This window comes from Salarias fasciatus, chromosome 7, assembly GCF_902148845.1.
Source record: "Salarias fasciatus chromosome 7, fSalaFa1.1, whole genome shotgun sequence".
NCBI classification, from domain to species: domain Eukaryota; kingdom Metazoa; phylum Chordata; class Actinopteri; order Blenniiformes; family Blenniidae; genus Salarias; species Salarias fasciatus.
Genome location: NC_043751.1, coordinates 25,706,747 through 25,720,072, shown reverse-complemented (window position 1 = coordinate 25,720,072; position 13,326 = coordinate 25,706,747). Strand labels below are relative to the sequence as shown.

At 43.3% G+C, this 13,326-nt stretch overlaps 1 protein-coding gene across 1 annotated transcript; it reads right to left on the bottom strand.

The window, feature by feature from the left end:
• Positions 1-1,209: 1,209 nt before the first annotated feature.
• Positions 1,210-12,945, bottom strand: nap1l4a (nucleosome assembly protein 1-like 4a). The gene is made up of 15 exons (XM_030095573.1): positions 12,892-12,945; positions 11,720-11,756; positions 10,222-10,288; positions 8,870-9,014; positions 8,294-8,380; positions 6,858-6,992; positions 6,708-6,779; positions 6,488-6,627; positions 6,122-6,267; positions 4,731-4,750; positions 4,535-4,654; positions 4,400-4,435; positions 4,192-4,242; positions 3,220-3,254; positions 1,210-2,840 (listed from the first exon to the last, which is right to left on the bottom strand). The coding sequence occupies exons 3-14, from the start codon at positions 10,275-10,277 to the stop codon at positions 3,249-3,251; spliced, it is 1,014 nt and encodes a 337-aa protein (XP_029951433.1). The 5' UTR covers positions 10,278-10,288; positions 11,720-11,756; positions 12,892-12,945; the 3' UTR covers positions 1,210-2,840; positions 3,220-3,248.
• Between the last annotated feature and the right edge of the window lie 381 nt (positions 12,946-13,326).

Sequence of the window (13,326 nt, the reverse complement as noted above, 5' to 3'; positions counted from 1 at the left end):
CCAAATCGCTTGGGCCGCAGAAAAATACATTCAAATCATGTTATTAGTATTAGAATTTCAACATTTCAGGCAGCCAGCGCCATGAACCAGTCCTCATTTGCTCTCTTATACTGTCTTGTGTTCACATGAAGACAGAAACATGCAGGTGTTAAGTGTCGCTGGACGAGTTGACAGGATAACAAAACAGAAAACACTGGCTGCTATGGCACACAGTCAATAAGAAACTCAAGAGTCGGGGGCCTTTATTTCCCACAATGCACCACAAGGGTCTGTCAGAGGACCCTGCGTGCTTTCTTTATCTGTAAGACAGAATTCCAGACACTCCGGTGGCCTTGCTGGCGTCTGTCCAGACGGTGAGGAACCCTGCGGTCGCCATGCCACCGTGGTGTCTGTGAAGCAGAGAAGACGCCTTCGCTCCCTGGTCAGCGTGTCGAGACGGGAGCTGCAGGACTTTCCACTTTCAGCTCCTGCCAATCATGCGCAGAGTGTCACCTGACGCCCAACAGTAAAGTCAACGTGTCCGGCTGTTCAGCATCCGGTCACATTGTGCTGTCAACAGCGGTGTGCATTCAGCCGAGAAGTCTTCGGAGCACACGAACACCTTGAGTTGGTCATTAAAGCCCATCGCCCATGACTTCCCCTTTCTACCTGCTCATCTGGATTTTTTTTTCTTTCTGCAAAATGTTGTAATTGCCATTATAGAGATAAACACCACAGAAAGAGCCTCAGTCTGGAATCCAACAGCTTCACTTCAGCCTGTGTGAAATGTTCTTTTAACTTCAGACCGAACAGGAAAATTCACTTTCTTTGTGGTTGGCTGCTTTACGGAAACCTTCCTTAAAAGATAATTTACCCAGAGGACACGCAGCATATCTCGTGCGCTCGAGACTCATTGTCTTGCGAGTTTCTACAGTATCGGGACCAGACGACCATATAAGGAAGGCGAAGTTGAGCCGACGTCACATCCTGGAGCCCGAGGTTGTTTTTTCTTCTTTGTACCTCAAAGAGGCAACATGACCTTAGAGCAGTGTGTGAAACATTGTAGTTCAGGTTCCACATACAGCCAAAATACCATCTGGAGTGGGCCGGAGCGGGGAAATAGTGCCATTGTAAACAGGCAGAGTACATATAAAGATTCACAAAAACAAACAAATTCAGCAGCAGCCTTGGAAAAACTTGACATCAAACACAAAGGACGCCGCAGGCACGTTTCCATGTTCCACAACTTTAATAGAATATTTTAACTAACTCTGTACAAATTGAAAAGAAATATTGCGCAAGTAACAAATTGTGATAAAGAACCAGTTAAGGCCATTTGCTAGCACACGGTCCAATGTGGTAGATTAGAAGATGTCGACCGTGGCTCTGAGAAATCCGTCTGATGAGATCTACAATCGTTCTTTTCAAAAAGGGAGAAGGGATGGGTTTTGTTTCGCCGTCGCTGCTCTCGAGTCACCAGGCGGGATTCCAAGTGCGGCATATAAAATACAGTGGCACCCTCTTCGACATGTTCTCCACAGACATTCTACTGAATCTTTACACAATAACAGAAATACTTATATATTCTTATACAACTTTAAATGCTGAATTAGATTACATTTTGTTAATGACAATTGGCAAACAGTTTTATAAAAGAGGACGGCATGTCTCGTTTTGGCTTCTTTACATTTGATGCAACCTTCCTGCACCCTGTCCCTTCACTAAACACCATTTGTTAAAAACTAGGTACAGACCAGAAGAGATATCTTAAACATCCAGAACAGCTACACGCTCAGCCTAAATCCGTCGCGAGAGGGGAAGTCGCCAGACTGGGGAGACATTCGTTCTTGTGTCACATTGTAGCAATCGTCTTAAACTCTCGCTAGCCCGGGTTTAGAGGACAATCAGGGATGACAGGACTGACGAGGAAGAAGATGCAACTATTCTGAGGTATTTACCACATGCGAGTATTGTTCAGATTTAGTGCTTTGTATTCACTCAAGTGCTTAGTTTAAATGCTTGTTTAGCCCGATACGGTCGGGAAGGAGCGAGCAGTCTCAAATCTTCTGCCATTGAATGTGTCTGTGTGATTAGAAGTCTTGAATTGGCAGTATTCATTGATCCATGATCCAAAGGGGATACGAGTCAGTGAAAATGAGTCTATAATGCGGCCGGGCCTTTAAGTGTTCCCCTAATGCACCGCTGTGTACAGCTGCATGAGACCAGAATAAATAGTCAAATGACTTGACAACGAACAGTAATAATTAAAAAAAAAAAAAAAAAAAAACCCAAAAACTCAAACCAATACATTGTGTGTTGCTTAAAAAAAAAAAAAACACCATAAAAGAAGAAAAACGCAACCCCAGTGAAAGATTAAGTCAAACTTGTTCAGCAGTTTCCTGGTAAACTCACACTTCTCTTGTTGGCAATAAAAAACCCTGAGTAACGGACTTATTCTATGAAAACTTAAGTGTGGGAGCCGTTCCTTTCCTATCTTTTCCCGCGTGACGATGTTGGGAGTTTGGCAGTGGTAACTTACTCCACCTGACCAAAGAAGAGTCCCTAAATGAGGCCATGAGTTATTAATTAATTCGTCAAGATTTATTCTTGTACCGAGTTCAAATGAGGCCAAATAAACGGGGGGGGGGGGGGGTTAAATGGGCGCAAGACAAAAGAAAAGAAGTCATGCACAGAGTAAAAACGCAACGTGTGGTTTGCGTTCTATTGCGTTGGGATGAGTTTGTAAAAGGGCGGAGGGCTTGCTGAGTGGCTAAGAAGTGAGTGGACAGACAGCAGGTCTCCGCCTCCCCTGATCACCATGGTTACTGCTGCTTGCATTCAGCAGGCTGAGGCTGTTCTTTCTGTGGACAAAAGGAGAAGAAGAAGAAGAAAAAGAGAAAGAGAAAAAGATTTCTATCAATATTGGAGACAGTTGATGAAGCCGCTGGATGTTTGCTAGCAGCTAGAAGAGAAGCGAACAAGAGGGAGGGAAAAAAAAATTTAAATAAAACCCCTGACTTAGAAACTGAAGGAGAACAATGTTAGAAACCTGGGATGAGACTACAGCAGGAAGAACCAACAGAAGGAAAAGACAGGAGGAGGAGGACAGAAGCCATGTCTACCCGGGATGTGAGTTTGGGGCCATTAAGACTGCAGACTACCAGGAAAAGGAAGGATGAAGAGAAGAAACAGAAACCAAAGCGACTCAGACGTGAGGCGTCGCCCTCAGTTCTCCCTTACCTAGAAATGCATGAGATGGGAATGTTTGATTATGCCTGTAATGAGGGGAAATCAGGGGAGGAGGGACACAACAGTACGGACAAGTTTAATTTTAGCAGTGACAGTGAGCACAGAGAAACATTGTTGAGGTTGGCGAACGAATTCCTGAAGCAAAACCAATAAGTTGAGTGCCGACAGCAGGGAGCACGAGAGAGGAACTCAGCATTAGAAAATACTGGAGAAACACAGTCTGACACAAAGCAGCTCTGTTGGTCAGTCGAAACAAAACCGCTTACAGCGCACATTCGACTTTTACTCAGACTGGAATAGCTCATAAATGGATCGCAGCCGTCTTGACAGAATCATCAGCTAATCCACACAAGAATGGCTCCTTCTTCGCCTGTCATTACATAATCCCAGTCTGAGAAAATGAGAGCAAAACAAGCAAACAAAAGCTCCCAGAAAGCCGAGCAAGTCTGAGCCGCTGATGGAGACACAATGGAAGAAAGAGCATTCGTAGGTGAGGGAAATATCAGCGTTCACGCTGATCTTCAGATGTACCGCTCAAACAGAGCTGAAGCGACATATTCAAAATATGTACATGGAAATGATTATTATACAAGCGCAGTCATCAAATGAGAGCGTTAGACAGGGGTCTGCCATATCAAGACCAGATATTTGGATAGCTGGATACATGCGCAAAGGAGCAGTCTCCTCTAACATCTTCTGAACACTTTGAAACTGTTGAAAAGCTAATTAGCTTCATCGTCTCATAATCTGTCTGAGCAGGTTGAGAAACACGGCACCGCTTTCATGTCTGCACATTTATGTCATTCAACACAAAATACTCGAGTAACCATCACTGAAACAGAAACTATTCTTCAATGGAGGCTCCATTTACAATAACTTCACACATCGTCAAGTGAAAATGGAAAACATTTTAGGTGTGCCAAGAAGAAATTAAGACTTAAAAAGAAATTGAATTGAACTGACCTTGGGGTCAAATTGTTCCTCATCATCGTCATCACCTTCCTCATCTTGTTCCTACAACACAAAACAAGATCATTTTCAGAAACAAATAATGTGTCAGGTAATAAAGTCCTGATTCAAAGCTATACTCATGTAATTCACTTTGGTAACTGTGCGTGTGTGTGTGTGTGTGTGTGTGTGTGTGTGTGGGGGTGTGTGAAGTGTCACAAACCTCTTCATCTCCCTCTTCTAGCATTTCCTCTTCAAACTACAGGAAAGAATGAAAACAGAGCACTCAACATCAATTCCATGTCTGAGCAGAGCTGTGTGTGTGTGTGTGTGTGTGTGTGTGGAGTGACACACTCACACTCTCGTCGTCCTCCAGGGCCTCCCCGGTGAAATACAGCACGGCTCTGGGAACTATTCTTTCACGGAAGAAATGACCGATCTCAAAGTCTGTGGCTAGAGTGAACTCGGAGTCTTCGTCCTACAGAGCGGGAGAGCAGGAGGCGTTAGCACAGCCACCGCAGTCGACACAATCAAACTCATCTCAGCGTACTCACCATTTCTCCGTCCGGTGAAGCTGGAAGGCAGAAGAGAACACGTTAACTACTTCACAGCGGCTGTAAAGGTTTTTAACACATTTTCTCGGTAGAGCCGACATTAAAACTGAAATTCCATTTAAGGAAACGTCAGCGTTCGTCACAGATGACATCAGGCTTCCATCGCGCAGAGGAAATGAGAGTCTATCGGCCGACAGCTGAGCTCCTCCGGGAGCATGACTCGAGGCAGCATCATTTGATCAATCCTCTAACTTCCAGACACACGAAAGCAGAGTCTGAATGCGACGTGGATCGAGCTTGATGCTGTTCATTAAACAAATGGAACCCTTTATGGAGGACATCACTGTGCTCTAAAGGAAAACTATATGATACAGAAAGCCTCCAGCAACAACTACTAATTTACCAGCAAGTTTGTAAATGCTGGTTGTATTAATTTTCATCATAATCAAACATGGGTTGAATAAGGCTGCACAGCCTTTACATAACAGCCATGGGAGTTAAGTCACATACAGGCTCTTGGAGTGTGTGTTCGTATGATCAGTGTGTTAGTCACTAACGACACTCCGGCCTCAGAGCAGCACACCTGAACGCACGATTCGTACTCGGGTTGTGACTGAACCAGTAGAGCAAACATTTACTCAGCCAATCAGACCAACTTCTGCAAATCCAAATGACCCCGGGCACGTCCTCCAGAGTTCACTAGACCGGAAAGACGATTCCGTCACTGAATTAAGGTGGCGGAGTCCCGTTCATCTCAACCTGTCTATTTTAATACAAGCGCCGCTACATCACCCATTTATTGTCTTAGTTTAAATACACGGTACAGACTGGAACAGGGGTGTCAACATTTTAATTTAGGGGCCACAAACAGGCCGGTTTCATCTCAGGTTCTGCATGTTTTAGGTCTCTCCCAGGTGTAGCAGTCCCGATTGCAATGAGGGTTCGTTACTGGACTTTTTGACAAGCATGATGAAGACGTCAACAGGGTTAGCGCACTGGTGTAATGTAATCAACAGTTTAGTTTATCTAGATATTTTTTTTTAAATAACTTACTCTTGAAAACCACTTTCATTTTCAATACTAACTAATTCTGTATATTTACTTTTGTCAGAAATTTGAGTTGAACCAAAAACTAACTGGAAAATGTTAGAAGAGATAAATCTGATGCAAAAGTTACAAACTGTGGTGCAGCATAAGTCCAAAAGTGACAAGACAGGAGTGTGGTGCCCCCTGCTGGACAGTACCGCTCAGCACATTACATTTCCTACATGGACAAGCTTTCTTTCAGCTTTCTCCCCAAGCTTCAAATATTACAGGTAAAAAAAAACAAACAAAAAAAAAAAAAGTACTTTGACAGGTTTATCTCCACACGCTGTGTTTAGTGTTCTCACCTTTGACGGGGTTAAAGAAGTTGAAGAAAGAGTCGTTGGGGACCTGTTTGGTAACAGTGCGCACGGTGCCACGGCCTTTATGCTTCTGCTTCTTCTTAATAGTTTTCACCGTCACATCCTTCCCCTTGTGCCAGTCTATCTGACAGCTGGAGGACGGAACAAAGAGCGAGGCAGCGTTAAAGCAAGGATGTGGAGAAGTGGAAGGCGAGGTAGGAGGAGGCTGATATGTGGGATGCGGAGTCGAGAGAGATTAATATAGCAAAAGTAAAAGAAAATGCTATTTTTCTTTTTTAAACTGAAAACCAAACGTCTTCTGTGAGCAGGACCACAGTTCAACAAGCCCCTGAACAAAGCCGTGACTCTCACCCTTCGTAGTCGATGATCTCTGGTCCCTCGAATGAGAACGGATCTGAGGTGTCGGGCTCCGACTTCATCTTGTACACTTTCGTGAGGACTGCGTTGTTGAAGTAGCCATTGGGTTCAAAGTGAAACTCTAATGTGAAGCTCTGAGAGAAACAAGCAGGATCATTACACACATTCTGAACAAAGCCATTTGTCATGTTGGTGCATTACAACCCTGACTCACCATCGGCTGTCCTGGTTCAGAAAACTTGACTTGGATGTCTTTCAGGTGCTTTAGGATGGGCTCGTCATGTTCCTGACCAAAGGTCAAAGTTCAGGTTAGGAGTTAAAGACAAGGCCTGGTGAAGTGGCACGAGTCAAGAGGGAGAGATACCTGCAGCATATCACTGAGCATGTCCACACTTTTAAATATGGTGAGCCAAAACTCAGGGATGCCTTTCGGGTCTTCTTCTGGCGTAGCCTCCTCTTTCTTTGCATCTTCAATTGTAGCTTTTTCTTTTACATCCTCCTGTGTGAGAAACGAGCCTCAAATCCATCACAACTCACCAATTCAGGCCAAATCCCACTACAAACCACACATCTGTCCCAGCCTGAATGAGACCCGTTTTTCAGTGTTTGACAGCACAATGCTTTTTCCTGTTAAACGTTCAGTGACTTAAAAACACGGTTTAAACCAGGAGTGTCAAACATAAGGCCTGTGGGTCAAAACCGGCCTGCAATATGCTCCAAACCACCAAGCAAATCTTAACATTTCAAGAGAAAGATTGATTTAAAGGTGTAATGTAGGATGTTCCATTTGCTTTGAGTTCCGGGTGGATCATCAAAATAACTGGTGGGTCTGTTTGTCAATCATTCTGACGAGCTGGTTTCGTCAAGCCGTTGTACGTACTCGCTCCCAATCAGGTTCTACTTATTGCGCATTCAGAGTGTTTATGCAGCCGGTGAGCTTTGGTTTCAGCCAGTACTTACCGATGGCGAGTCTGACATAATGAAACTGTGACTGTTTCGGAAAAGAAGCTTTACGAGCGAGGCCGATCGCAGAAACTGTAAACAGAGCCGTGCACGCCCGGGGAAGATGAGCTCGCGCTCGCACGCTTCCGCCATTGATGGGCATTTCCTTGGGAGAAGCAGTAGAGCAGGTAGGATGGTCTGGCGCATGCACGAAAAGCGAGTAACAGACGTTTGGCTTCGTCTTTTTGAGAAAATCCTACATTACACCTTTAACAAATTTCTTAAGAGAACACAACGGTGATGTGCCACGCTGCCATGAAGGTTAGCTTCTTCACTGCTATCCAGCTCGTCTCAAAGGGACGAGCTTGTAAAAACACACATAATGCAACAGCTACGGAGAAGTTTAGTGGACACTTCACTGTGCTTTGCACCAGCATGCTGCGTTAAAATTTGCAGTCGTTTTCAAAAGTAGCTTCATTTTGTGACATTGTCATAATGTCTAAGCTTTCAGACATTTCACTGTATTCTGAACCAGAATGTTTTATTAAAACTGTAGTCATTTTCAGTATCAATTGGTTGAGTGAAAATAGACATTTTCATCACGTATATTCTGCTTCATAACAAATAAACTCTTTGAAGTTTGAGTTTAAAGGTTATGATGGCACCGTCTTACTGGCTGGACCCACTCAAGATGACCCTGGACTGCATGTGGCCTCCTGGACAGCCCTGGTTTAAACCCAACAGTTCAGATTTGTTTCCCGGTAATACATGGGATCATTTGAGACTTTCAGGTTTCTTTGTCGCATGTTATGGAAACTCTTTGATGTGCTATAAAGACACATGAATAGCAATACTTACAGCAAGCTCCTCCTCTTCCTCTCTGTCACTGTGCCACTCACACTCCTCGTCTGTGGGCTCCACTGTTCCTGTGACGATTTCTCGTCTCTGACAAACACACATATCAATGGTGTTTATTATAGAGAAGCTTTCAAGGTGCAGGAGTGTGAAACTATCTATATGGGTAAACATTCACTGCTAAGACTGAATTCCCTTCAGCGAGCAGACCGGCACCAAACACTATCTCAGACAGAGACAGACACACACACATGACTTGCTCGGGACGGACAGGTGCAGCGGGATCACAGCTGTCACTCTGCACTGCGATTAAGAATGGTGGAGTTCTTGTCACTGAATCTGGAAATAGCCTTGACTGACAAAAGAACAGTCGACTACTCGTCGTGGCAGTTTTCAATTTAGCACCGAGGGCGTGCCCCCGCTGATCTCAAGCAGCCAGAGAGACACATGATCTGCCATAAGTGCAGGAGAAATCCACAAGTCTGGTCTTTGAACGATATCTGGTCTGCAAGTAAACAAAGATGTGGATTCCGAGAAGGTGGCCTGAGCTTAACAGACAGAAAACATGATTTGACGTACCTTGTCAAACAGTGGCTGATAGAGAGCAGCATACTTTCGCTCCAACTCGTGGACTTCCTCATAGAATTTAGCCTCTATGTTGGCACATTGCACTTGTAGCCTTTTCAAGGCGTTTACTCGCCTCTTCACTGCCTTGGGAAGCATGCTGCAAGACAACAGAAGCACAGCTTTCATGTCAATACTATTTTTACAGTGAAACAAATATTGAGTGGAAATGTACTCCTGACAAGGGAATCAGAGGTTCAATGTGCTAAATATGTCTTTTTTGTTATTGTCAGTTTACTAACTTTCATTTAAAATGACCAGTCACAAGAAAGTCTTGAAATCAAGAATGAAAGTTCAAGACACTGAAATGTTCTGTGAATGGTGGACAGGCAGGAGGCTACAGAAATTTTTTACACCCTGTAACACGTTTTCAAGAGAAAAAAACTTTTGAAGTGTTTTGAGTCTGTTCACACAGCATTATAGGCTCAGAGGCACTGAAAATAAACCTTTGAAAACATCTCAATTCAGTCAATGTGTAGTCAGGCAAAAACAACTTTTCTGAAACCCTGCTACTGCTCATGAGCACCATGGTCAGAGTAAATAGTTCTTCTGCACACAAGGGAGTAGATGGATAACAATAGCGGCCTCCAGAGTGTCATGACTCCCAGTCCATAATCTCCTGCAATTTGTTGAGTCACTGTGAATACCAATCCAACTTGGTTGTCTGTCCAATGCCTGTGCACTCTCCACTGTTAATGTTTATAGCATATTGCTCCGTTTGCGAGCTTTAATTACAAAAACAGATGGCATCCACTCATGGTCATCAATTAAAAAGAGATCAGGTCAAAGTTGTCGTTGGGTGACAGTAGAGTGTTTATATAACAGGAGAAGCGGTTAATCTTCTAATCTTCTGGCTGACAGAAAGTTCATTGAGTCATTTGAAAACAGTAGCAGTTAAAAGAACTACTATTTATCATATAATATCCATATGGTCAAGTTTTAGAATCAATAAACCTTTACTGGTGTCACAAAAATACACCAAAATTCACATGATGTATTCAAAGTTAAAAAATGTCTCCACGTGGAAGTAAAAACCACCGTACAAGTGTGATGATGGCAAAGAGACAAAATACAACCAATATAATCACCGATTCTAAAAACTTCTACAAAAGCCACTTGTCTCAAACTCACACACTACTTTAACTTATTGTTAAATTAAAGGTTGTAGGAAGAAGTGTGAAAGCGCCGCAAAGTGTCCACAAGTTCGTAAAAGATTTTAACCGTTAAGGAAATAATGTGAACAAGCTATTGCTTCCATGTCAATACTTCCATTAATCAGAAACATGGCGTTCACCATCTGCACTGACCTTTCCATGACGTGGAAGCTGACAGGTTTGTCCACCTGTCCACCTGGATTTTGCATCCCGTGTTCACCTTCATGAAGAGAAAACAAAACAGGACAATAATGAGGGCGGGTTGGTCAAAATTTGGTTCGATCTGCTCCATTCGAGGGGAGAAAATGAAAAACCTGTATGCATCTTCAATTGCAACTACACGACATGAATTAACAAACAAAACGGTGTGCACCCCCCACCCCCCCACCCCCCCAAAAAACAAAACAAAACAAAACAAAAAACACTCTGTGTGTTTTAACTGAATCAGGATTAATTGCTTTCAGGAAGAATAATTAAAAGTTAGATGTATGAGGATGACTTAATCACCTGCATTCAGTTGTGGGTGTAACGCATTACAACTGAAAAGCACATTCCTTTTGACAACAGGTATTGACTGGAAATTCAGGAATCGTAAAACAACATCACTAATGATGTATCGAGTTCCTTTTTGGTCTGAATAGACAACAGTGTACAGTTCATACACGGTGTGCCAGTGCAGCAATCGTTTGGACTCACATGGCTTTGGAAAGAGTTCATGGGAGAGATGAGCAAAGGCAGAGCTGTCAACTATCGATGGCATATGTTACCTTAGATTTGTTATGCAAAAGGACTAGAATGTGACAGTAACGTGTAAAGCGTGTGGGATGCTTAACCTTTTCATAGCTATGATAATGAGTTATTGCTCTTTGTTTTTCAGAGGTTTCTGCCACCAGCTCTGTGATAACACCCAGTACTTCACAATGATGGAAAAAGGTGAGATGTGACAACCTAGACAGAACTTTGTCTTTTAAACCCCAGACAATCTTTTCAAGAGAATATGCAAAACTTTTCAGATGTTTCAGGGGTCCATTTAAACAACCGTGATCGGAGCCACTAAAGCTGAACTTTTTAAAGGGCAGCCTCTACTTTTTGTGCACACCACGGCTGTAGTGAATTGTTCACCTGCACAGGTCCGAAAAGTTGGATAACAACACTGGTTGCCTCCAGAGTGTCATGACTGAGTCCATAATCTCTTGGGACTTTGTAGTTTTAGAGTTGGGAGTCATGGCAGCAGCAATCCAAGTTTGCCATCAATCTATGTACTCACTGTTGTTAATTTGTATAGCACATATAGTTTGCTACATGCATATAGTTCTATTGCAAAGACAACCAACCAGTGGCTCTACATGAAAACTATATAATTTTCAGCATTCCTGCCTTGTTTGATGTTATTTTCAAAATGCCATGCTAATGTGAAACTTTTCTGAAACAAAAACACAATGATGCATTTCCACCTAAAACATTGAGTTTATGGTGTTTCTATGTGCACTAGTGGAGGACTTGCATTGCTAGCTTTTATTTGGGAAACGAGTGATCTTAGGATGTTGAGAGGTACACACAAACCAGTTTAGAGAAAGAAAATGAAATAAGAGTGAATAACGTTTTACATATGTAAATTACACGTGTTGAGGAACCCAAAAATTGTTTTTACCTTGATGGCTTCGATGTCCGAGTGTCAGCTCTGTCCTCTGTGTTTGGAAGCAGAAGAATTCTATTAGTCATGTACAAATCTGGAAAAGTAACGGGTCATCGAGTAACGAGTAAAATGAGGACCTGCGACATTTCACACATTCCACAACAACACACGCCGTTCATCACTGCAGGTCCTCACTACCAAAGTGTCCATTTCAAAACACATAATGTGAAATATGAGCGCTCACCGGCTGCGTTAACTTTGACAGATCTATGGAAACATGAGTGTTGGGCAAACGCAGGCCGATGACGCACTGACATGCTAACAGGAGCTAGGCTAAAGACGACCAGTTAGCATGTGTCCGTTTTACATCATAAATTACTCCCCTGGACTGTGACAACGACAGATCGCATTTGAAAAAGCTTAAATGGAACCGTTTGTTAACATACAATGACTAGTAAACATGTTGTAGTGGTCGTTGAACTAGTATGGGCGGTGCCAAACATCTGACAGTCGCTAGCTAAGGTGTTTCAGATTAACTGGCTCCCCTGTTGACTGGTGACATACTTCCTTTAGTGGCTGTTGTTGTAGCGAGTGAAAGCCAGAAATTTCAAACACAGAGAAATTCGTGGCTGTACTAATGAACACCGTTCAATCACAGTTTCCGTCAAGATTTTAAAAGTGTCGCACCTTTTGTGAATCTTCATGTGAATCACATCCGCTGTCACGAACAGCAGCAAAGGACCGCAAGAGGAAGTTGGTCACCAGTTTACTGGGAAACCAATTAATCCGAGACACCAGGCTAACAGGTTAGCTAACGAGTCAACGTGCTTTCAACAACGCTTTGGCGGCGGACAGGGAAGGACTATTGAAAGTCCTTACAGTCAAGACAGTACACCGAATGGTGATAAAACAAAGTGTCCGAGCCCTCGACGCGGTTTGTTTCTTATGTGTTGCTCGATACTGACAGACAGCATCCAGCCTTAAAACGGCCGCATCGATGAGCTAACACTAGCTAGCAGCAGTGAGCTCGCAAATAGATAAAAATTCTTGGAATCGCAGCGAACGATGCGGGGACGCTGTGAGCCGAGCGGCTATTAGGATAATCAGATGTCTCTCGACATTACCAAGACACAACTTAACGTGTCACGTTAATGGCCCGTCTTTGCTTGGCGTGTGTCTTCTCTTACCTCTTCACGAGCAGGATTCTCGCTAGTGGCCTCGCTCACGCGCCCTCGCTTCAACCCCCTCCAACACGCGCCGATAATATGGACGCACTTCTGGTTTCTGATTGGACAGCGCATGGTGCTGCGTTCACGTGCTTTCTCCACCTGCAAAATGAATTACAGTTTTTCTCCATTGGTTTGGCTCATTTCTTGAAACTGAAATTACATTTTCAAAACTCGAAGATCATTTGGCAAAACGGTCTTACAGTTCAGCTCAACACCATAGTTCACTTGCAAAAGCTCATCTCTCTCTCAAAACTGTTCACACGTGTTTCAAAGCTTCATTTCTTTCCCATTTAAAAAGTCAGAGCCTCCAAAATGTAAAGATCCTTCTCGACAGCTTTGGCTCATTTTTCAAAACAGACCGGACGTTCTCAATTCTCTTGGTTCTCTTGCCAT

Coding starts and splice junctions, on each gene's coding strand:
- nap1l4a (XM_030095573.1), bottom strand. CDS start 10,277: ATGCAAAATCCAGGTGGACAGGTGGACAAACCTGTCAGCTTCCACGTC. Junction 6,993..8,293: donor AGGAAGAGGAGGAGCTTGCT/GTAAGTATTGCT, acceptor TTTCTCACACAG/GAGGATGTAAAAGAAAAAGC. Junction 4,751..6,121: donor CTTCTTTAACCCCGTCAAAG/GTGAGAACACTA, acceptor TCTGCCTTCCAG/CTTCACCGGACGGAGAAATG.